Raw genomic sequence first — 26,704 nt, forward strand, 5'->3', positions numbered from 1 at the left:
ACATTTTTGCAATTATCCCCCAAATTTTCTTTCAAAATGAAATAAAACCAGAATTTTTTTACTTGGTCCACAAAAAAGAGATTGTATGCAAGTAATCTAATGCAAGTAATCTGCAATTTTTTAACCCTTTTACATTTGATTGAACATTACAGACACAAAATAATTAACGTTACGTCATTGACCCATACGTTGAAGAACAAAAAATAGTTTGGAGTTTGGAAATTTCTGAAGTTTCTGAGTGGTACATTATTTGTGTTTTTTCAGTATGGACCTGCAAAACGTAGCTGTAACGTCGATAGTAGAACTTCAGCCTAAACGTTAGCATATAGCATTAACTAGCATATAGTGCTAACTCCGCAGTAAAAAATTGTTTTTAGCATTTTAACATTGTTGTATTTAATTGAATGTGTAATTTAATGTTGTGGGCCTACATCACGACTGTAACATCACAGTTGGTGTTATGTTGTTGAGATTGGCCTGTTTTTCAATGGTCTTTTGAATGCACAAGGTTTACATAAGGAGAAAATAATAGTGTTTAAATTGAGGCTCACGATGTGTCATTAACATGTACAGAGCTCGTATTATCTATCTATGCCTAGGTAAATACAGTTTTCCATTCTACGCCACATTGAAGTGCATTTCAAAGTACCATTAGGTTTTTTTTAAAGCAATAAAGTTAACCTTTATGCATGAATCTTTATGCATGATCACACACAGCTCTGCTATCATTACATGCACACAACTCACTTTGCCATGTGCTCTTAAACAGACAGTGCTATAGTGCTTCTAAAAGGATAATTGTTTGCCTTTTAATCCAATTTGTTTTTGCAGAAATTAGCTCACAATTAAAAATGAAATGTCAAATAATATTAATATGTTTAAAGAATAGGTAGAATAACTAATGGTTTATCTGACCCAAATGCATATATTTTCGGTTTGGTTCAGTGTACTGTAGCATTTAGTCCTCAACATTGCATAAAATTACAGATCTGATCCTCTTAACTCAACTAGCCTAACTGCTTGGAACTTTGGTTTTATTTTTACCAGTTCAGACAGTCACCTCAGCTATAAGTTGTCTGGTAATCACAACAGGTATTTGTGGAGGTTTTGTTTGAAGTCATGTGTGTGTGTGGAGCTGCTTGAATCTAAAGACAGCTTTGAGTTATGAGAAGATTAAAGGAAAGAAACGAGGATTAAAGAGTGCCAGAGTAGACAGAGCCCAGTCTTAAGCTATAAGAGATTGTTGTTGGGGGAAGTGGTGGTTGGATATCCAAAGATTTTTGGATTCTTACCTCCAGCTAGATATCTTCAAACGCATACAAAAAGTGCATAGATTGTCTAGGCCAGTGCTTCCCAACCCAGTCCTACATGGCACCCCTTCCATGCTGTTTTCGATCTCTCCTCATATGAAGCACCTGATTTACTGTAGCTCATCAGCTTCTTACCAGAATGTTGCCCTGCGTCCCAAACCGCCTACTTCCATACTATATAGTAGGCGAAGTAGTGCTTTTTACATACTATATAGTATAGAAGTAGGCGGTTTGGGACGCAGCATTGGAGATCTCTCCCTAATTAACACACTAACAAGCTGATGAGTTAGATCAGGTGTTTTATATAGGGAGACATCTAAAACATGATGGGAGGCGTGCCACGTAGGACTGTTTTGGGAAGCACTGCTCTAGGCTATACAAAATATCACTCAAACACATATTTTATGTAATTTCAAAGATTTTAATTGGTTAGAAGCATTGTATTACATGTTAGTGTGGATTTAAGACAGATGGATTTTATGTACAGTTGAAAGTCTTATCAGAGCAGTTTTCCAGTCTCGGGTACTGTACTGTACTTTAGTTTTCTATTAGTGCTAAAACATGGCACTCATATCAGAGATGTGGTTTATCCCACCCACATTTTTTTGAAAGGTTTTAAAATTTTTGATCTCAACCTATTCTTAATCTCTTTCTTTTCCCAATAAATCATATTTACACCATTACAATAACACCCATGCTTTGACTTTCAGTATTGTTTTCACTTAACACACTGTACGGTGATGAAGTCGGACAAACTGAGGATTTTTAAGGCCACCTGTGTTCAATAATTGGTCAAACCAACATCAATCAGCCAATTAGTTAATGGAAGGTCACAAATAGCACCAGAAAGAGATCAAACAATCAGAGTAACTTGACAGAAATGTATCTAATTTTTTTTCAACATTTAATGTGTTGTCCCTAAACTAACACACCATCTGTGTTATTATTCATTGTGCAGCCCACCACGGTCCTGCAACATTAGATCAGAAATGTCTTGTCTGCAAGTGTTCATTTTTCACAAAATAGAGTAGCGCGAGTAACAAACTCATATAAATTTCAGTTATTGTAACTGCGTTATTTCGTTACATGCTCATTACCGCTAAAAGTAGTGGAATTACAGTAACGGAATTACTTTATAACGCGTTACTCCCATCTCTGTTTTTACCACAACTTGTGTTGTCCCTTTTAACATAAAATAACGCGTTAAATGGCATGACACACACAATGTGTAAAAATTAACACATAATTTTTTACACTGTAATGGGATTTCGCAATATTGGGATTACACTAATACTAAACATAATACTTCGATAAAAATAATGTGATTAAGTTCATTAAGTATAATCGTTTTAAACTAGGTGGTGTATTCCGTTTTTAATCGCAGTATGCGGCCATGTAAACGCTTTAATTGCATGTATACCGCACTAACTGAAGTGCGTGTGTGTTTTAGTCATGCAACTTCATTTTAAACTTGACATTACAGGGAACTACACTAACCTTTTCCACTGGTGGCACTTGCGCTACCAACTTTTTCAGTTACTGGCGCAAAATATGATTTGGTCGCACATATTTTTTTCAAGTTATATTAAGTCGCTCTGGATAATAATGAACAATAATGAAACTGTATTGCATACAGATATGCTTTTTATTTTACTTGCCATCTTTTTCACATGCCTTCTTGTTTTCTTAAACGTTGCAGTGTTTCCCAAAGATCTGAAATTTACTTGGTGGTGGTAGCCGGTAAAAAAGGCAATTATTACCCACTGACAAATAATGGCCTACTATACATGTGACGAAGAACTAATAATGTGTGACACAACACAATGCTTTGATTTATTGAAAATTAATATTAATTTCACATTATATTTCATCAATCTAACCACCCCAAACTTTCTTTGCCATTAACAAAGCTGACACTGTTTGTCAAAGCACCACGAAAGCACTTACTGTTTTTGCACTGATATATGATGCAATTAGACCCCTTTTATCAAACTCAATATAATACAATACTATGTATAGTATATTAATAGACAGTGCAGGTCTATAGATTATAAATGTGACTGATGTTATAATGGTAATAATTTATATTAGATAGGCACTTTTACTGCTTCTGCTCTATCTTTCTATTTCTCACGTGCCGATTTAAAAAGCTTAATCCACTCATTATTTCAAATTTAAAAGTCTACTTGCTGTCCCGGTGACAGACTTTACATTGCTTTGCTCGTTCAGTGCAATTGGCTTGACATTAGCGTTGCTTTTTGCTACAATCTCTGTCTAAACTTAATATGGATATGGTTTAAGAAAAGATATGGTTTATTAGTAATAAGATTATTAAAAAAATGTGAGAAAGAAAAATGCTGCGCGTGGTCGTAACAAGAACCATCGCCATAGAAACCGGAGGCACGCTGAAAATGCACTCGAGCTTTAGCGCGGTAGCGCTCATGGCCGTTTTCCGATCGACTCGGGTTATAAACACAACATTAATCAGACTTGGGACCCAAAGTAATTAAACTAGGACCTAACCGGACCCGACAGACCATTTAAAATATAAACCCGGAACCATACGGGTCCCGCGTCCTCAGTGAAGAAAGACCTCTGCTCAAGTTCAGAAACATGGAAGACACTGCGCTTGCGTCGCGTCGCACCTAATTATTCATTGAGAAACAGCTGAGCACGCGAACGCACACTGATAGGGAGAGACACGACGTGCTTTCACGCAAAATTAAGCCAACGTGTTGATGGCTCAGAGCACGTTATAAAACGTATTCTTAAAATCCACATTTCTGTTTTAATAAATGCTTATAGTAAATCATAGCATATTGTCTAAAACATTAGGTAGCACATTTGCGACCCATTAAAAATTAGGGTCGCAACGGCAGTTCAAAAGGTCGCATATGCGACCAGTTTGGTCGCAGTGTAGCTCCCTGCATTAGGAAGTTTTCCCTGTTAACACTCGCTGTCAGCACTCTGCCTTCATCCAGAAACGGCTCAAATAGCAGCTTATAAAACCCCGTACCGCTATCACGGAACCGAATAACGAAATACGTCTAAAAGAACGTGATTGTCATTTAACATAGGTAAATTTAAACAGTGGACAGTATATGTGAGTTCATCATTTGTGCTTTGCATTGGGCTATGTGTGAATATTCAGAAAATAAAAACTGCATATAAACTGGAGTTTAGCTCCAGTCATATAAACATATTTAGTTATTGAATATTAAATATATTGTTATATTATACAACAGTTCTTTCTGGTTCTCGAATCTGATTGGCTAAGAGCTATACGATATTGTACTGATAACGGCACTGTAACCGCTTCACCTTTCGTATTATTCCGCCACCTAGTGAATGGAGGTCCTAAGCAGGCTCATCTCTGAATGGAAAAACACAGACGCGCTGTGTGAATCACTCTCCGTGTGTGTGTCTCATTAGTTTACTAGCTCATAAATCAGTCTGTGAATCCCCAATCAGAAGTATTATTCCGTCAAAGATCAGCGCTCTTGGATGTTACGTTACAGTTAATGGGAGAAATGTCTTGTCACACCGTGTGGACGATTAACACTTGGAAAGAGGAATATAAACACTCGTTTTTTTCTGGAGCTATATATTTTATCAGAACGCGAAAACACCGTGGAACAGCAGGTAAGCACCGCAGCTTTTAAATTTGGACAATTATAATTTAATTTATAGTGACGTGACTATTAAAAAATGTTATGAGATATAGCCACAGGTATATTTATAAGCAGCATGCAAAAACATCTCTCTGACACTTATAAAAACAGTTTTATATAGTACTGACAAGAACAAAGTTTAATAATAATAATCGAGTGCTCGTATCGCGTTAAGAATAAATGAGAAAGCAATAGTAACGTTACACAAGTAGTTTTATTAACTTTTACCTCGCGCCAAAACAATAACAACACAAAAGACACTAAATATGAATAAAAAAGCAAGTACTAGTTTGATCATGACACCAAATACTGCTGATTTGATCTCATTTTGACGATCATAAACAAACAAGGCCAACAGGAGAGCCAGGGTATCCCTTTCAGAAATGTAGCCCAGAGAGGGCGGTGGTCAGCGGGCGAGTGAACACTGATGTCCGCTCATGCTTTGGTTCTCATTTGTACCGAATCTCACTAAGCAAACGTTCAAACAGGCGCTATCTTTACTAATCGACTGCAGATTTAAATATAATACAGATACATTCTCGACTGAACTAATCTTAAAACTACACTTTGTGACCAAGAAACGGTAATATAAAGAAACAGCTTTTCCGTCCATTTAGTTGTTATGAGCTTCAAAGCAGCCGAAAGTTTTACCTGTCATTCTGGCCGCCCTCAAATCCGTGGCGGAAGAAGTAGTTCTCAAACAAAGAGGCTTTTAAAATAACTCCGTTGTTGTTTTCTAGTTTTCGTTTTTCAAACGTGTGCCGTCAAACTGTTGTATAAAAGCAATATCGCTCTCGGAGTCGTGTGATATAGCTCTATATCATCACGGCTGTGATTGCCTCTGGCCTAATCACAGCCGTGATGATATAGAGCTATATCACACTCCTACTCGAGCGATATTGCTTAATTATTATTCTCACTGAATATTTTTCATGTTAGGAGGATTTTATGTAGAAAACAGTAAATCACACAAAAAAACCTTTTGCTGGGTTTTCACAGATTGGCTCACATTTGACATTGCATGTGTGTGTTTTTGACAGACGTGTTGATCTTTGGCCATCAATGGGCTTTGTGTTAGGCTAGCGAAGGTCGTACCGTGGGCAGTAGTGGAATGTTTTCCCACTCATCTACTATTCTGTAGATTAATGTTGAGCTGTTGACCGAGACAAATGTTAGTGATAGTTATTGTGTCATATTGTGAATGACAATGACACAAACATTATCTTAAACACACATCTCACAACATCACAAGTTGTATTAGTTGAGCAGAAACACATAACTGTGTTCCTGCATATGTTTTGGTCGCATTGATCCACCCTTCATTACACTTTAAATTCTGCTAAAAGTTATTTTAACCCAATGCTGGGTAAATATTGGACAGAACACATGTTGGGTTAACAAACAAACCTATGCTGGGTTGTTTCAACTCATGGTTTGGTTAACAACAACCCAGCATTTATAACCCAGCATTGGGTAAAAAATAACCTAGCAGAATTTAGTACACATTACGATGTGTCATATGTGGGAGGATGTTTCTATGTGTGTTTGTGTAATCAGAGGGATTTTAGAAATGTTGTACATTTGGCAATTGGTAGATCTAAAGAGTCCACAATAAGTCCAAGCCTTGAAATTACGACCATTTTAGTTGGATATGTTTTTGAAAATTAATTGGTGCAACCTCAAAAAATATATATATATATATATATATATATATATATATATATATATATATATATATATATATATATATATATATATATAGGAGCTATATAGTTTGTGAATGTTTTGCATCTGCAGGATGATGATGTAATTTTCAATGGACACTCCTAAATTTTTGCTGGTGCTCCTAGCTTTTAAAATTAGGAGTGCTACTTACTTAAAATGTTTATTTAAAGCCCTGATGCTATCTTTTTAATTTATTTTCTGCTGTTTATTTAATTATTACTTTGATCTAAGGTGCTTCAGGTAGGTTATTACAAAACATGTTTTTGTTTTTACATTTTTAAACGATTACAATAATTGTAATTAGGGATGCACGATATATCGGCCGCCATATCGTTATCGGCCGATAACTGCTTATTTTAATATTATCGTTTATCGGTCTGATAGCAAAATTAGGCCGATAAATGAAAGCCGATAAATGATGGATTATTTTGGTTTGTTGTTTTAAGGTAAGTGGTTGCAATCAATTTATTTAAGCCACATTTAAACAAAAGTTTTATATTTCATTTTACGTTAGTAATCTTTTTTGTTTAAATGTAGATTAAGTGAATTGATTGCAGCCACTTGCCTTAAAAAGGTTGATTAAATTCAATAAATCTTTTTTTTCAGTGTATCGGTGCATCCCTAATTGCAATGCATACAACTGTATCTATTCCCAGATTTTCATGTCTACCCATTTTTTCAAAGATTACTGCTAAAATATTTCTTCTGTAAATTGAACAGTGTTAAAAAAACTACAACACAATAGCCTAAATGATGTGCATTACAATTGAGTTGGCCTAGGGTACAAACACAATTTCATGGGGATTCAGATCTCTTTCAGAACGGTTAACCCTGTGTAGAAGAGCAGATGTGACATGTTAGTGCAACCACACAGCTTATTTGGTTTCATTTCTGTGCATTCAGCAGGGTGTAGTACACAAATCCATTCTCTCTTAGCTTTCATTCTCAGTGGGAGATTGATAAATGCTTATAGCGGTCCTAGTGGACCTGTGTATGTGTGTGTAGCCCTTTCTCATTTCAAACTCATAGCTGCTCAAGGTCAGAATACAGGCTCAAGTGCAAATAACCTTTCTTTCAAATGTGTGCAGCAAAAGTCACACTGGTGTGCAACCAGCCTATTTCTGCTGAGCTTGCCTGAGGAGATTCCCTTATGTGGATTTGTAAAGTCTAAGAATTTGAAATATACGTTTTCTGTGTATATTTAAACCAAAAAAGAAATAGATTGATCTGTGCTTGAGACGTCTATTACTATTGATTTACCACCCACAATACCCTAGCACAATTCTTCTTGTATTGTAAAATCATGTTATTTTAAGATCACTGATTTCAGTCAATGTCAGAAATTATTTTGAAAATGCGCTTTGAAGTCAAGACTAGATTTGGTTTTACACTTGCTTTGAATTTGCTTTTATGAAATCATATTTGAACCTACATTAGAGCTTTTGATAAGTAAAGAGAAAATGTATAGCTTCCCTTGACCTTGATTCCATCACCCAGGATCATATTATTTTTTTATGAGTGAAAGGATTATGACACAGGTACCATTACTGTGTCATAATGCAAACACTAACACCAAATCATCATAAATCTGATCCTAGATCAGCAGGTCTTTTAATGAGATGTATTACGCATTACAAACATCAAGCCTAGTTGTCTAGCTTTATCTGGGTTGTTGTCGGTGTCTGGATGATGATTAACCCATGAGCAGATTGAACCCACCTGTCAATCACTTGAAATAGCAATGACATCATCATTACAGTTAGCCCTAAATGACATCATCTGTAATGGTTAGTTTTCATTACATCAGGTGTGTCTGTGATCCAATATTGAAGTGATTCTCTCTGCTGTTTCAAGTTTAGTCTCTTGTGTGTGAATATAAATAAACGTATATACTTAAATGTACATATTTGATGTTTCACGATAAGCATACAAGTAGGTCACTTGTAGGACAGCATGTCACAGATCAACCTGCACTTACGAATTTCCGTGTTATAGTCACAGAATATTTAGCTTGTCATTGTCACGGATCTCCGCATTTTTCCGTGTCTCTACCACGGACTTTCTTTTTCGTGTCAGTTTCACATATTGTTTTTCCTATTTTCTTACCATTTTCGCGTGGGTTTGGGGTTAGAACGACTTTCTGTAACATAAAATAACATCCAAACCCAACTCTAACCCTAAAGTCAGGCGACAATTATTTAAAAATCTGGAAAAAAATTTATAAACCAATAGTTAAAGTGACATCCAAACCCCAAATTTATCCTCAAACTCGTGCGAAAATTGTTTCAAAATAGGAAAAACAATTGACACCTGGGACTTTATCAGTAGCCTAAACCAGGGGTTCTCAAACTTTTTCAGCGTGCTGCCCCCTTTGTGTTCGGTGAATTCCTTCGCGGCCCCCACCAAAGAAAACTTATGACAAAAAACAGTTCTAAAACTTCACACACTAATTAAACAAAAAATAAATTATACAAAGTAGTGCTGCCTTATTTTTTTTTAGGTTTAATTTCTCAGAATTCATGATAAATTAATGTATTTTATAAAATGTCATAAAACTGGGGCCCCCATGGCACCATCTCACGGCCCCCTTGGGGGCCTGGACCCCAGTTTGAGAACCACTGGCCTAAACAGTTCCTGTAGGAAATTTTCCAAGGATGATGAGGGTTACTAAACTGGTATTTTTCCATAAACAGCTCTTCACAGTTCTCAGACACCATGTTTTCATAACTCTTTTCTTTCTTCATTTTTTGATCTGGGCCCATTGGCAGTTTTTTTTCTCCTCACTGACGTGTCGGCCACAGAAACCAGCATTTACTTTTGAGATATGTTTTTATATACACAGTGTGAAGTTTGATCACATGTGCGACCTCAGCAGAAGGAAACCTGACCTGCCCCAGGATGTGCATGCGTGCGTCTGTACGATGAGACGTGCCACAGGATCTGCTTCCTTTTGGCTTCTGTTTGTTTTGATGTTTGTTGGGTTAATGAGCCCCCTTAAAAGCAAATCAGACACAAAACAGAAATGATTTATTACCACCAATCTCAATGTCACCACCTGCTTTTCTCATCACGCCCAAAACTCAACATTAGGGGTCTTCGTGACTTTCCGATATCATGAGCTTTTTTCAATGGTTAGTAAAGCCTTGTGTGTTTTTAAGAAAGGTTTAACATTGAAATAGAGGTGGCAGATCCAGGCTGTGTTAATTTTTGTGGCAGCATTTCTAAACTGATGTGACAGCATGTGGGAACAGAAAATCTTCTGAGAATGTAATGTAATCCATCCCGTATGATACTAGGCCTGTCATGGGGTGTTGCTAATTCTATTGCTAGTTAAGCTCCACTGCTCTATTTTTGGCTCGAAAGTGACATTTTCCTGTATATATGGACATTTTTCAAAGTATGACATAGGGCATGGGCATAGTGGTGGTATTTACTGGCACAATGAACTATATTTGGGTACACAGTTTCTCCTCAGACTTATTTATTCAGCTAAACAAATACTTATTTTATCGGTTCTCATGTCAAATTAAGATTAATAGCCAGCCTACTAGGGGACCTTTATCTTCAGCTGTGGCTAAAAGTCCAACACATAAATTGTCTATACGGTTTCTCGACCGATAAAGAGCTTCCATCCGAGAGCGAGCTGCAGGAATCTGAATGAAGCTGTGCTTTTCCATATCTCTCTTTTCTGACAAAAGGAGTCACACTAGCTCAGTGCGTATATAGATAAGGCTTGTTGATTTATCTGCACTCTTTCTCCATATGATTTAGTGGGCTAGAGAGCTGTATTGTAATTACAGAACATTGCCTTCACAGTTGGGTAATGAGTTTTTGGGCATTTAGATCCACAGTATGTGGCTTTGTTATCAAATGCATTAATTGCTCTTAACTTTACGCATACAGGCAGCTTTTGCCTGCAGACTTCATTCTTTTTCACACTGTGACACTAGACTTAAGGAACACACAGAAACTTTGTCTAGTTGTTTTGTATATACAACCCCTATGCAGATAATTTGCACATTTGCATTTGACAGACACTTTTATCCAAAGCGACTTGTGGTGCATTACAAGGCATACATTTTATCAGTCCTGTATGTCTTTTCTGGGTTCAAACAACTCCCTTTTGCACTTTTAACACAATGCTCTGCCACTGAGCTGTAAAAAAAAATCTGTGTTAATTTTGAGACAACACACACTAAACGTGTTGTCCCAAAACAAACGTATCTTCGTGTAATTCGTGGAACAACACAATTTCTGTTGTCAATTTTATTTATTTTAACACAGAATGAAAATTACACATAATGTGTTTAAAAGCATAACCCTAAAATGTTTAAAAAATTTTAACGCATCCTTTCTTAGAGTGTGGATACAGCCCAACATCTCATTTTACCCGTCAGTACTAGGATTATATCACTTATGGTGATACCCCGAGTCATGCGGGTTAGATTAATTTAGCCTTAAACATGGGTGATAGCTTCATATCGAATCAGAATTAAGGCATGAGGTTTGTGTGTCAAAGATGATCACATTGTGCGGCTCCAAAGAGTAATCCTGGCAAAATTCATCTCGATAATCCATTGTCTCTTGGATAGATTGCATCATCTGTCAATGCTTTATATTGTACTGATTTGCCTCACAGCTGTCAGTCAGTAGGTTGAATTAAATACTATACATATAAATACGACTGTAGTTCTGTTACTGTAAATGGAAAAAATTGCAACGGTGAATAATGGCCGCCCTTGCCAAAGAAGTCCCGCCTTCTAATAAAGACAGCCTTTTGTCTATTTACAAATGGCCAAAAGGCTAAACTTTTAAGGTATTGGACAAAATAATTTGCCAAAAAGCAAACCAGAGCATAATAGGGAATCTTAATCAAATATAAAAATATAGCGTATAAAATAAAGCATACGTTGACTAGTTTTATTTGTTGATCCTCTTTTGTGGTATTATTTTGTAGTCAGTGTCTTTATAAACTTTGCACAAGCCTCCTTAAATTTTTTTCAAAGCTGAGCTTCGGTTTATACTACAAACACACAAATGCAACATGCATACAAAATTTATAAAGAGACACTCCACTTTAAAAAAAAAAAAAGGCTAATTTTCTAGCTCCTCTAGAGTAAAACATTTGACTTTGGAATCCATTCAGCCGATCTCCGGGTCTGGCGGTACCACTTTTAGCATAGCTTAGCATAATCCATTGAATCTGATTAGACCATTAGCATCGTGCTCAAAAATGAACAAAGAGTTTTATATTTTTTCTATTTAAAACTTGACTCTTCTGTAGTAACATTGTGTACTAAGACTGACAGAAATGCAAAAGTTGTGAGTTTCTAGGCCGATATGGCTAGGAACTATACTCTCATTCTGGCGTAATAATCAAGGACTTTGCTGCCGTAACATGGCTGCAGCAGGCGCAATGATATTTTGGCGTGCCTGAAAATAGTCCCCTGCTATTGAAAGTAACCAAGGGGACTATTTTGGGCACTGAGTGATATCATTGCGCCTGCTGCAGCCATGTTACGGCAGCAAAGTCACTGATTATTACGCCAGAATGAGAGTATAGTTCCTAACCATACCTGCCTAGAAAATCACAACTTTTAATTTTCCGTCAGTCTTAGTACACAATGTAACTACAGAAGAGTCAAGTTTTGAATAGGAAAAATATCAAAACTCTAATTTAACTGTAGATTTTGAGCGCGATGCTAGTGGTCTGATCAGATTCAATGGATTATGCTAAGCTATGCTAAAAGTAGTACCACCAGACCCAAAGATCGGCTGTATGGATTCCAAAACGGTAAAAATCAGATTACCGGAGCTAGAAAAGTAGTGTCCCTTTGATAAAAATTAAACAAAATATATTTGAATATAATATAAACAGCAAAGATATAAATTGTTCAAAGTTGGACATCACTTTTGGCCACTACTGACTGTCCATGTCAGTCACTTTGTGCAGTATTTTATTAAATGTGTTTTAATAAAATACTCAGCTTTGATTTTTGGTCGGAAATATGTTGTTTTACTTTGACCTTAGCAAGCATTTTTAAAGATATTCATCTTCCCCCACCCAAGTAAATGGGAATTGTATGACTTAAATAGCTGCCTTGGAGGCATTGCAAATATGGCAGCCGAGTCCAATGACTTTCCCTAAAGGCTTTTTGCTTGAACAGATTGGATCTTGGAACGTTACTGTAATGAAAAAATCCAAGGAGAGAGACTTCTCTGATGTTACTTCTTTCAGGATGTTAGATATAGAACGTGCAGGTGTGTGTTTTTGTTTGTGTGACCTTGCATCCTACATTACTAATCTTGTTGTGTGTCACAAGCTTTGTCTTATCTGGCCCAGCTCTGTTTCCTGTCTGCCTGTTTTAAAACAATGCACAGGAAACAGGAAGAAGGAAACCGGAAATAACTCCAGGACTAAAAACTCTGCCTTCATTTACAGCTGGCTGTGGAAGTTGTCCATATATGTTACTGTAGTGTTGTAAATTTTCTTCATCACAATGCAAGAGCATAACTTAAAGAACAATTAAGAACTGCAGCTTTTCTAAAAATGAATGAAAAAACAGGATCAACACAAAGTTAATACACAAATCATGGCATCATGACATTTTTTGCATTACAATTAAGCACATTCCCCAAATTCTGAGTTCTTATTATTATATTGTGTCTAGGTACTATAGAAATATATTGAGTTATGTATTCTCAGTGGTGTTTATTGATAAATTATGAAGATTTGTACACTATAAAAAATATTTGTTGGTTTTTAAAATAAAAATAAAAAAATAGTTTACTCAACAACAACAAAAAACCACACAAGAATTGTGTCAACTAATATTTTTAAAGTTGAATTAGCTCAAAATTTAAAATTACATGATTTCACCATATACAAAAAAAAGTATGCCTTTATATGTAGTATTAGAATGAGAAGCATGTTTTTATGAATTTTATGAATGTGACCTTGAGATTTTGTGACACACATCCAGTCTCTTGACGCTTGCTAAAGTAAACCAACATATTTCTGACCAAAAATCAAAGCTGATTCGACTGTACAGCATTTTGGTATTTTATTAAAACACATTTTTCCATGTTGTTCCAGCTAATGCACAAACTGACTGACACAACCGTGTACAAGCAGCTTGTTGAGATCTTTTAATGTGGATACAGACTTTCTCGAGTTTACTTTTATGCTTTCTGCACAATCCACAGGACTGTGATGTTATTCAAAATCAGATCTCATTACCGCTTCAATTAACATTGAGCTGCTCAGCTCCACTAAAGCCGATCGGAGAGGTGCTTATCAACCCTCTTCATGGTCACACAGACACACACACTTACACACAGCAATGTTTTGGATAACACAATCTCACCCCTAAAATTAAACTAATGACTTATAAATATTTCTCAAATGAACCAAACAGAGAGTCACAGTTTGATAGAACCGATGTTCTCTATTCGCTGTCATGAGTGTTGTGTCTGTAATTACTGAGAAATGGAGGGGGGATAGCAGTTGCACAAGAGATAAAAAGAGGAAGATCAGAATGATGAGAATGGACTGCAGGAATCAAGAATAGATATTTTCGTATCAGATGAGTAATGCACTTTGTTCATTCTTGAAGTAGGTGTGTCAAAGCGCTGCATTTTATCATATTTTCTGTCCTCAACTTTTCAAATTCAGCAAGGATCCTTTTCACCTTTTGGTCGATAAAGATACTTCATTAGGGGTTACCTAGAAAGAACCTTTTAAGCACCTTTCTTTTAAGAATGTGTGAAGCAATATACACTCACCTAAAGGATTATTAGGAACACCTGTTCAATTTCTCATTAATGCAATGGTGTAATGGTGTGAAGGATATTTTCTTGGCACACTTTACGCCCCTAAGTGCCCTTGGGCATTGTTTAAATGCCACGGCCTGCCTGAGCATTGTTTTTGACCATGTCCATCCCTTTATGACCACCATGTACCCATCCTCTGATGGCTACTTCCAGCAGGATAATGCACCATGTCACAAATCTCGATTCATTTCAAATTGAACATGACAATGAGTTCACTGTACTAAAATGGCCCCCACAGTCACCAGATCTCTCGACCCAATAGAGCATCTTTGGGATGTGGTGGGACGCCTGGATGTGCATCCCACAAATCTCCATCAACTGCAAGATGCTATCCTATCAATTTGGGCCAACATTTCTAAATAATGCTTTCAGCACCTTGTTGAATCAATGCCATGTAGAATTAAGGCAGTTCTGAAGGCGAAAGGGGGTCAAACACAGTATTAGTATGGTGTTCCTAATAATCCTTTAGGTGAGTGTAGATTTGCTTCTTACATTGTAATTTAAATGCACTTTTGTAAACTGAACAATTGCACTTTTAGCTAAACTGTAGCTTCTTTCTGTAACATTTGGTTAATGTTGACTTAATATTTATTTTAAAGGCGGGGTGCATGATTTTTGAAAAACACATTGGAAAAGGGAGTCGGGCTGAGTAACAAAACAAACTTGTAGCCATCAGCAGTAAGGGGCGTGTCTACTAACCGACATCGTTTTCTGGGTTGCGTATGTCAAAAGAAGGTCCAGATTCTATTGGGGTAGGGGCGTGTTTCTTTAGGTGATTGCAAATGTCAACATTGGCTTTCAGAGATCATGCACCCCACCTTTAATGCATTTCATTCACTATTTAAACAATAATTGCCAGACTCCTTGCAGTACTTTTGAAACCCCAAGGGGGTGGTTGAAGACCATTTTCCTTAAAGACACACAAATTGCCCCTACCACATCACAAGTTTTTATTACACAAGCATTTAAAAATGGTCATATCAGTAACATGAAGACATTCATTAGTGATCTCTCAGATTTGCAGTGGAGTGTGACGGGACTTTCAGTTCTGCATACCATCTGATCAAATCTGTATAGTCAAGATAAGATTCAGTTGACTCAGTTCATCAGAGCATGTATAATTATTGGGTGTTTCCTTGTACTAAATGTTTTAACATAACTTGCAAACATAGGTCAGACAGGAAGTGTTGCACCCCACCTAATACTTCACATCTATACAGGCTGTCAGGAATTAAGGGGCTTTTTACTGAACCTCCAGAGAATAAATTGAATAATTTCTGCTCTTCCTGCAATTAAAATCATCAACATCTCTGCCTGTCCTACTCATTTGTGCAATTCACAAGCATTTTTGTTCAAGTGTCATAATAAAGTACTGTGTTTATGATTAATAAATGTAGGGCTGTGTATTGGCTAGAATCACACGATACATGTAATGCGTTGAGATACTGTAAAGCGCCATTGTATATTGTGGTGCTTCCTATTTTGGGATTATAATAGGATATAATTTTAAGAAAACTGTCAGAGAACACACCACCATAAACAAACCTTAGCAAAAACATTTGTGGCACACCCATACATGAGTACTTCCTGTCACTGATTAAGTTCAGAGATAAAAGAATGCTATCTATTGGTCGAATGTAAACTCCAAATGAAACTGGAATGAAATTTTTTTTTTTTAATTCAGTATTGCTCTGGGGGAGTTGATGCGGTATTGCAAAGTATCGCAATACTCACATGTGCCAATATTTTTCTTATAACTAAATGTTATAATAATGTCAATATAGTCAATTAGAATAATTTTTGTTAACTTAAAGGATTAGTCAATTTTCTTTAAAAAATCCAGATAATTTACTCACCACGATGTCATCCAAAATGTTGATGTCTTTCTTTGTTCAGTCAAGAAGAAATTATGTTTTTGAGGAAAACTTCCAGGATTTTTCACATTTTAATATACTTTAATGGACCCCAACACTTAACAGTTTTAATGCAATTCAATATTGCAGTTTCAAAGGACTCTAAACGATCTCAAACACGGCATAATGGTCTTATCTTGCGAAACGATTGTAATTTTTTGCAAGAAAATAAAAAATATGCACTTTTAAACCAAAACTTCTCATCTTCCTCCGGTCCTGTGACGCGCCAGCGCGGCCTCACGTTAAACGTCATCACGTCAAGAGGTCACGGATGACGTATGTGAAACTACGCCCCAGTGTTTACAAGTGTGGAGAAAGAGGACCGTTCAGACGTTGTTGTATGTGTAATGATAAAATGGTCTGCAAATGTGCGTTTCATATATGTAACACGTTACCTTTCGACGTCATTACGCAATTACACGAGGTCGCGCTGGTTCGTCACACAGCCGGAGGAAGACAAGAAATTGTGGTTTAAAAGTGCATATTTTTTATTTTTCTTGCCAAAAATGACAATCGTTTCGCTAGATAAGACCCTTATGCCTCGTTTGGGATCGTTTAGGGTCCTTTAAAACTACAAATTTAAACTGCATTAAAACTGTTAAGTATTGGGGTCCAGTAAAGTTCATTAAAATGAGAAAAATCCTGGAATGTTTTCCTCAAAAAACATAATTTCTTCTTGACTGAACAAAGAAAGACATCAACATCTTGGATGATCTGGATTTTTTTAAGAAAATTTACTAATCCTTTAGAGTTGGTGTTTAATATTTGAAACATTAAGGACATAAATGGGAAAAGTAAGGACTCGAAATTGCATCTGAGTTTACCAGTGACCCATTAGGGATACATGAAACCTAATTTTCTACTTTGGATGTGCAAAATACCGTTATTAAATTTGCTGTTTTGTGTCAGCTCAGCACTTTTGATAATGGGATTAATACAGAGATGCTTTCTGAATGAGACATTTTAATTTGATTTTGAATCAGCAACAACTTTACGTTCAGTTAGTGTTAAGCAGATGTTTTGCACATAAAGTATTAATTATAAAAGTTATAATAGGTCACATAAAGTGCAGTCAAGTAACATTACAGATAAAATAGTGAAGAGGACGAAACCATTTTTTGTCTTTTATATTGAGCAGCACATTAAATATCTTGACGTTTTGGTTGATGATGATCTCATTTGCAGCTGTGTTGAAGAAGTATATATGACAGACGTATGATCGCTTCATCTTCATTCCATCCTCTAACATATATTATTTATATGAGAGCAGATTTAATAGTGAAATTCAGCATGGCTGTGACATCATACTGTATATGAGAGGAGTCCGCTGCTTTCCTTCACTTTCTCTTGTGTCAAAATCATGAAGATTTCAGCAAATCCAAGGGCACAGTTCAGAAATAATAAGCACAGAGTGTAGAAGGTTTGGATCTCCAAAAAACATCTAATATATTTGCTTTTCATTGTTGTTTCATGAACAAGAATCTGTTTTGAACCTGTCCTTGAAACCTTCGGGATCGAATAAAAGGAATAACAAAAACACATTTGCATTCGCGAAACATTTGTGAGCACAAATGAGAAAGTCTATAATGTGAAGAATCATTTGCAGGCTCATTAGACTGATGGGATTCAAATAGTGGTGAAATGTCTTATCATTAAGAAGCTAAAATAATTCTTCCTCATTAAAAGATACTCTCATGTGATTGTGACACATCTGGAAATAGACTCTTACGTTAACCTGTTTTGGTTTTGCTGACAGTAACACACAGATATGATAAACAAGTAGAAATTAAAAATCCCATCTCATTTGTCATATACAGTACTGTGCAAAAGTCTTAGGCCACCACCACCAGACTTGTTTTTTTAGAAGTTTTAGTGTCCATCCATATTTATTTTTCAATTTATTTTATTAAGATACAAACAGTAGAACTAAATATCTTCTTTAGGCATCGTCTGTGTTTAGTGTGACCTCTCTTGGCACTAAACACATCTTGAGCGTTTTCGAGCAGAATGAAGTAAAAAGACAAAAATTTGAAATTAGGATTTAATTTAATTTAGGTTTAAGAGATCCTGCAGTTTCCTGCTATTGCTCAAGTGGAAGGGGAGTTTACCCTAAAAACTTGACACATCCGTTTACATTTTTATACAGTTTTTAATATATACACATATAAACTATATACACATTTTCTGGATTTATTCTATTAAAGACTGATAAACAATTATATATGATCACTATAACATTTGCAAAAACAACTAATCTAATTCTAGCATGGTGGCCTAATGCTGCGTTCAGATCAGCCGCTGTAAAGGCGTCAAGCGCGAGTGATTTTTAATGTTAAGTCAATGTAAAGACGCGTTGACGCGAGTCTGGAGGTCTCGCGGCGCAAATGAGTCATTTAGCACGGTGCGGTAGACACGATTCTGCCTCATTCGCGTGAACGGCACGAATTGAGCGTTGCTGTGGCAAACGTGCCAGTTGAACATTTTGAAATTTTAACCAAACAGGAACTTGCTCTAGTAGTGACGTGATTACAGAAAGCAAGCGGAGTCGCAGGAGCCCCTCCCATGATGAGAATTTCCACTTGAATGTCTCGATTACTAGAATTTCACGTGTGAATGAAGCGAGTAAACTCAAAATGTTCAAGCGGCAAACTAGACGCTGTAGACTCGAATTTGAAGCCTCAAACACGGCTGGTGTGAACCCACGGTTGGACTTATGCACAGTACTGTATATTTCTGAAGTTTAAGATTTCGAATCAAATTATCTAGACCACGTTACCCACATATTTATAGTGTTGTTGTTGTTGTACACTCTTAGTAATTATTTGCATGCATTTATATTTGCAGAAATACAACTGAGAACTCAATAAAGTCTTTTAAACTGTGAAAGAGCGGCCTCCATACAATAAAATGCTTGCTTCTGGGATTGCATTTGCATTAAACCTTTCCCTGAGGAGTTATTCAGAGCACGGCATCCCAATACTTAGAATTAAATGACTATAATCAAGTGGCAATGGAGATTCACATCGATTGCTATTCACAGTAGACAAACACAGTTAAAATTCTCACATCCTTATCACAGCATTGATGTCTCGTGGTCTCCTGTGGCATGTAAAAACAATCCTGTTTGTTATCGCAGTCGCTTCTGCTAATAAGAGAGTTTAATAAAAAGAATTAGATTCTGCTAAGATGCTTATGTGGATCAGAGACACTGTGTTCATGAGAGAGAGAGAGAGAGAGGCGAAATGAAAGACTTAAGAAAGAGCTCTTATTAATGAGAGTCTGATGTTGACACAGGTTCCCTACTGAACAACAGCGACTGGTTTAATCTCTTATTGAGGCTTCAAAGAAAGAGTGAGAGAGAAGATGTGAGATTGTTTGCTAATACATCTAATGGTTCAGGATAAGAGGCTCTGCTTTGCTAGATGCAGATAAATCTGGGATTATAAACGTAAACTCCGCACAAAGATAATTGCGTGTGTAAGAGAATTTAGCTTTAAGATTTTTTTTGTAAAATGTAGAGACAATGTAGTTGTTTTGATATGTATTTTCTTATTGACTTCCTCATTTATATATATTACTACTGTTTTTGTCATGTCCTTACTTAGGAGACAATAAGTGTCGGTTGGTTATTTGCTGCCCTCTTCTGGTACTTAGACTGTATTACAGTGTATGCTTGCTTGGCGCGCTAAATTTCTTTGTTTATTTCCCAAGAAAATGTAAGAAAACTTTGGGTTAACATACTTTGTGTGTCATGAATTGTCAATGTAAAACATTTACTGAACCGTTACATTTTAAACTAGACGTGTTACTGTAATGTCTCTAATGAGTTGCTTCTTGTATGTGTTTTACGTGTGCCTTTCTGTATAACAATAATAATAATAATTATTATTATTTATTGTCATTGTATACTGGAGCTCATACGCTCTTAGAAAAAAACTACAAAATTGTACCTTTTTGTCACTGTGACGGTACCTTTTAAAAAGGTCCTCCTAATATGTACCTTTGAGGTAACAGTATGTGGTTCTAGGGTACCAGCGTGTTCCTAAGAGGAACTAATATGTACCTTTAAGGTACAAAAGTGTACTTTTTTAAAAAGGTACTGTCCCAGTGACAACTTTTTTTACTTTTACTAATATTTTATCCAGTGCACATACAGTATACGCTGAATATGTTGTGCATGTACACTGAAAAAAATGATTAATTCAATTTACTTAATTTTTTTAAGGTAAGTAGTTGCAATCAGTTTATTTGGTCACTTGTTAATTTATTTAAATAAAACAAAATAAAAAACTTTTGTTTAAATGTAGCTTAAATAAATTGATTGATTGCAACAACTTACCTTAAAAAATTGAGTAAATTAAGTGAATCATTTTAAGCATAATGTTGAAGAGGTCATGGGTCACATGACATTCATAGCTCTTTTGCAATCAGGCTAAAAGCAACCCGCAAACGTGTGTAATGCAAAAAAAATGCATTTTTAGGATTAATGGAGTTTCACATACACAAGTGGGGACTGGGTTGAGGCCACAGCATTTAGGACATGCTAGTCCCTTAGTTCTCTCTCACCGCTAATCCTGAAACATGACAGTCGATAGCTGCGTCATTCTTTTTTTCTTTTTTTACTTTCATCTAAAGTCCTAAAAGACGAGAGGATTTTAGATGCAGATCCTCTTGAGTCTGCGTATAGCTTATGTCTGTTTTTGAAGAGGTTGAGGGGAAGCGATCCTGGCCAAGCTGGCGGTACAGACGGACATTCAGGATGGCTGGATACAGCTTGTTTACCTCCACTTGGAGGAGTATAAGTCTCTCCTGGGTGTTTTGGAGAACTCAAGAGTGCAGCTGGATCTGTGGTTTTTGTAAAGGGTATTCGTCCGAGCCGGCAGCTGTTAACAAATGTCTTGTCTTTCTTATTTTAGGTGACCTGGCTCAACTTAATCTGCCACAAACAAATGTAGAAGTGGTCCAAGGAAGCATGGTATGGCTGCAGGCTTCTTACACGGGTAGCGATATTCCGAAAAGTACTGTTGTCTGGAACCACATAACTACAGACTCAGAAATTGTGAGTTTCATTTGCCATAAGTACTTTTTGTTTGGATATAATTATGAGTGCTGCATGATTTAAAACAAAATAAGCAATAGCTTGCCAAATCTTGCAATACATTTTTTGAGTTCAAATGTTTTAATATTTTTATACTATGTATGTGTGTGTGTGTGTGTGTGTGTGTGTGTGTGTGTGTGTGTGTGTGTGTGTGTGTGTGTACCTGTATATGTATGTCATTTCTTAAAATGTGTTTATTAGATCAAAGAAATGTATACAGGTTTGTAACATACATATGAATCAGAGGCCCTTTTGACTTCCATAGTAGGGTCAAAGACTACTATGGAAGTCAATTGGGCCTCTGATTAGTTTTCCTTATGCATCTGTATGTTCCTTCATGTTCATTAGAACAAAGACATTTTTTCAGGTATGTAACGACATGAAAGTGAATAAATGATGACAGATTTTTTTTTTTTTTGGGTGAACTATCTCTTTAAGATGGAAAATGTGTCAAAAGTCAAGAGTTCATACAGTACAGTAAAATCCATACGTCATTATAATACACAGTCATGTAGCTCAGTGCAGAGTATTCAGCATAGATTTATAATGAAATCCGATAAGGTTATGTCATTTCAAATTAGATTTAAAAATGGTTGGTATTATGGGGTGGGATTGTAGTCATTTGTGAAATATTGTGCAAATGCCAAAATATTTAGCACTATCTGGGTTTTCAATAGCAGCATATTATTTTTCAATATTGCATATTAGGCTTGTGCTTTTTCTGATTATATCATTGTGATTATATTAAAAAAAGCTCTTTTAACACTTAAAATATATCTTCAAGATAACTTGCTTTTAAAGGGATACTCCATCGTTTTTAATTAAAGGAATAGTCTACTCATTTTCAGTGTTGAAATGTGTTATTGCCTTGGCTAGGAAGAGTTGATGCATCCCTCTGTCGTCTTAGTGCGTGCACGTGGGCGCTGGAGCGCGCTGCTACGCTTCGATAGCATTTAGCTTAGCCCCATTCATTCAATGGTACCATTCAGAGATAAAGTTAGAAGTGACCAAACACATCAACGTTTTTCCTATTTAAGACAAGTAGTTATACGAAAAAATTTGGTGGTACAAAATAAAACGTAGCGCTTTTCTAAGTAAAGGATAATGTAGAGGCAGCCGGTAGTTATTGGGAAATAAGCCCCGACAGTGTGATCAGGACCCGACGCGAAGCGGAGGGTCTTGTATCACACTGAAGGGGCTTATTTCCCAATAACTACCGGCTGCCTCTACATTATCCCGCTTATTACACGGCTACTTGCCACATAAGAAAAAAACTGGACATGAATATGAATTTGAAACGTTTTATTGGCATATTTGTTTTAAATTAACATTTTTATCATTCCGCGAAACTTTGCACCGATGCATAAAATGATCGTAATACCTTGTTCAGATCTTCTGCTTCATACTTGTCTGTCTCCATTTTTTCTCTTTTAGCCAGTCTTTGAGAAGTTTTAATGCCCATTCTGTATTTTTTTGTGTGTTGGCTTCGTAGCTGTCATGCTCTATTTTGTCAAGTTCAGTCTCAGTAAGCTGTCTGTGTCTTGTCGTGGTTGTCGAGTGTTTGTCACAAGATGGCGCCAAACAAACAGTAATCTTTATTGATCTTTATTGGCGTGGAGCGATTTTACTCGTGCAAGTAGTCCGGCTATGCGTTATTATTTTGGAGCGGTCATTATTTGAAAAGAACGAACCTGCAAATGTCTCAACTGACCAATCAGAATCAAGCATTCCAGAGAGCCGTGTAATAAGCGGATTTAAAAGAGGAACTATATTCTATGGCGTAATAGCACTTTTGGGGGTACTTCAACTCGCCTGAAAAATCCGCTCCCCTTCTCCCTCTCATAATGGGAGAGGGAGGGTGTTACTGCGCCGAGTCGAAGTACTCCCAAAGGTGATAGTGCGCCATGGAATGTAGTTCCTCTTTTGAATCCGCTTGGAAAAGCGCTGCGTTTCATTTTGTACCACCAAACTTGCTCGTATAACTACTCGTCTTAAATAGGAAAAACGTTGATGTGTTTGGTCACTTCTAACTTTATCTCTAAATGGTACCATTAAATGAATGGGGCTAAGCTAAATGCTATCGAAGCGTCGCAGCGCGCTCCAGCGCTTACGTGCACGCACACAGATGATAGAGGGATGTATCAACAATTCTTAGTTAAGGTAATCACATATTTTAATATTGAAAATGAGTAGACTATTCCTTTAAGGTAATAACATAGTTATTATGACAAAATATATGACAAAACGATGGCGTATCCCTTTAATTTATTTACATTTTAATTTTGAAAATAATGTATGGATACACCTACAATCGTTATCGGCAGATAAAGAAATTTTTCTCTCTTTCAGACATTGGCAAATTGTTTAAAAACAGCCGATGATGATGGCACAATATATCCTAGCAATCAAAAGGGCCAGAGAAATGCATCGCTATCGGTCGATAAAAGCAATTTTTCACACTATCGGCTATCAGCCATAAGTTTAAAAACAACCGATAGTCATGGCCAATATAACCTGTCAATCAAAAGAGAACAGAAAAATCTTCAGAATTTAGTTTATGCAAGTTAATATAACAACCAAACTCTTAGTATCTGCAGAGGTATCAGCACATATCAGTCTAAATATTTAGCTATCGGTATAAATTTAATATCAGTGCATCTCCCATTGCAACAGAAGTTTGTAAGCTCTGCACTTCTAGGATTTCACGACATCATAATTTGAAACAAGGAGTAAACATTAAAACTGTAAATCTGTAACTATTGGTATCGGTAGATGTCATTCTAAGTAAGTGAATGTCGAAAATGGGAAAGAAGTTCTGTATTGTGTAAAAGTTTATTATTGAAAAAAAGCCAAATACAAAATGATCTCGATATTCAGTATTACACATACGTATAGTGTATGTTTAATATGTGTCCCAGTTCTTCTATCACAGAATCGCCATATTAAAAACACAGTAAGTGAAGTAGGTCAAGCTCCCTTAAGATCTAGTATAATACCATGATTGAAATGTTCACTCTTGGCACTAATTGTGTTTTATTTCACGTGACGTAGCATCCCATTAATCGCTAAGAAAACGTATTATCTGCGGATTATAATACCCTCTATATTCTTCAATTGAGATTAACTCGGCACACGTGAAGCTGATATGAATCTGTCCACAGAAAAATTCTGTCCCAGCCTTTACAAGAACGGTTAGCTCACATCAGTTAACATTTTTGATAGTGTCTTAAAAATCAGTATAGAGACAGAGCGCAGTTATGCAAATTTGAAAGACACGCCCACCGGGGGGGGGATACTAAGAACATACTACAGTCCACTAAGAACAATACTTTCCTTATGTAAGATTTTATACACCACTGACAATATAGTTGTGTATATTATATATCATTTCTGTCAAGAGATTATCTTAAAAGTCTCACATTGCACCTTTAAACATGCCTTGTTTCTAATTATCCCCATCTTTCTTTAGATCATCTCATATTCTAATGGACAGATGAGTCAAATCAGTCCCCAGTTTGCAGGTCGAGTCGGTTTTACCGAAACAGTGCTCCATAACAACCTGTCCCTATACATCAACAACACAAAAGAGTCTGATTCAGGACGGTACATGTGTCAGGTCATCATACCCGGGGGGAAAGGATATACCGGACAGCTGTTCCTTAATGTGAAGGGTGAGTATATCAATGATTTTACACCATGATGATTTAAAAATATTGCTGTACATCATTTCACCTTTTTTTTGTCGGTTTCAGTCCCACCATCTGTACCCGTATGTCAAATTAAAGGCAGACCGGTTTTTAAAGGAAACATCACTCTCACCTGTAACTCTGCATCTGGTAAACCAGTCCCCAAATACAAGTGGACAAGAACCAGCCCCTCCTCAGAGGTCTTCTTTTCTCCTGCCCTAAGTGAGCATTTCCACATTTTTCACAGAGAAATATATTTACAGCATTTATTCTATCCGTAGTCCTATTATTTCTGTAGCTCAATGTGTTAATGTGGGTTCAACTCTTTTATTGGAAAGGCATACTGATTAAAAAAATATGTATACCTTGAATGCACCAAAGTCAAAAATTTGCAATTGTGTGATCTTTTGTGTTTTAAACATTTGATTACATTTGCAATGTTTGTGTTGTAGATGAAACAGCGGGAACTTTGAATCTGAGCAACCTAAGCAGTAACATGTCTGGAAAATACATGTGCATTTCATCGAACACTGCTGGGGAACAGTCGTGCTACGTCAACCTAGAGGTTATCACACGGATGTACTGTTTTGTAAACAAAACAGTGTAATGTGTAATATAAATCAAGTTCAAAAATTTTACTGCCCTATTATTTTTCTACAGCGGTCAATGCTGGTGTCATCGCTGGTGCAACGTTGGGTTGTATCGTAGGTCTCATCCTGATAGGCGTTTTCGTCTTCTATATGTGGACGAGAAGAAAGGAGACAGAAGACGATATAGCCAATGACATCAAGTAAGACTCTTGTCAACAAAGTAATATTTATTTTCAGGGTTCCCACGGGTCCTTGAAAGTTTGGGAAAAAGTTTTTGAAAATATACATACATAGATACAGGTCATCAAAAATGCTTGAATCTATTTTATGCAAGAAGTTTTCTGGAAAGAAAATCCATATTATTTTCTGTGTAGTGTAGGATAATATCATTAAATTCTAGACTTTTAAAGCAAACACGCTAAACTGTTCGCTTTAAATGCTTAAATCTTCTGTATGCGAATGTTGATTCATACCAAAATGCTTTTTTGCATAATTGTGTTTGACGCATGAAAACGTCTCGGGTTACGTATGTAACTGTTGTTTCCTGAGAAGGGAACGAGACGCTGCGTCTCCCTTGTCGTACTTCCTGCGTCCCTGTAACGTCGTCTTTGGCAATATTTCAGATAGCGATATACTTCCTGGCTCCCGCGTCACCCTGTCTTTATCGTTAGCCTCACCATTGGTTGAATTTGATATACACATTCAGACACACTTACCCCTGGATGTGTCCCCAAATTTTCACCGCAGTGACGCAGCGCAAGTTCCCTCGAAAGGTAACAATGTATCTTAAAAGGTGACACGATGTAACCTTGCTCTCACTTGAAATCTGTCCCCACATTTAGTCTTTAAATTTGAGGGTACTGGACCTGAAAAGTCCT

General features: G+C 36.5%; 1 protein-coding gene across 1 annotated transcript in view; it reads left to right on the forward strand.

The window, feature by feature from the left end:
• Positions 1-26,704, forward strand: part of esama (endothelial cell adhesion molecule a) — a 42,414-nt gene that overhangs the window by 13,894 nt on the left and 1,816 nt on the right. Inside the window, exons 2-6 of the mRNA XM_055208236.2 lie at positions 21,369-21,511; positions 25,020-25,221; positions 25,303-25,458; positions 25,689-25,811; positions 25,897-26,026. Coding sequence (XP_055064211.2) covers positions 21,369-21,511; positions 25,020-25,221; positions 25,303-25,458; positions 25,689-25,811; positions 25,897-26,026 — 754 coding nt within the window. The remainder of the gene's footprint in view (positions 1-21,368; positions 21,512-25,019; positions 25,222-25,302; positions 25,459-25,688; positions 25,812-25,896; positions 26,027-26,704) is intronic.

Source organism: Misgurnus anguillicaudatus, chromosome 12 (assembly GCF_027580225.2).
Source record: "Misgurnus anguillicaudatus chromosome 12, ASM2758022v2, whole genome shotgun sequence".
Lineage (NCBI taxonomy): Eukaryota > Metazoa > Chordata > Actinopteri > Cypriniformes > Cobitidae > Misgurnus > Misgurnus anguillicaudatus.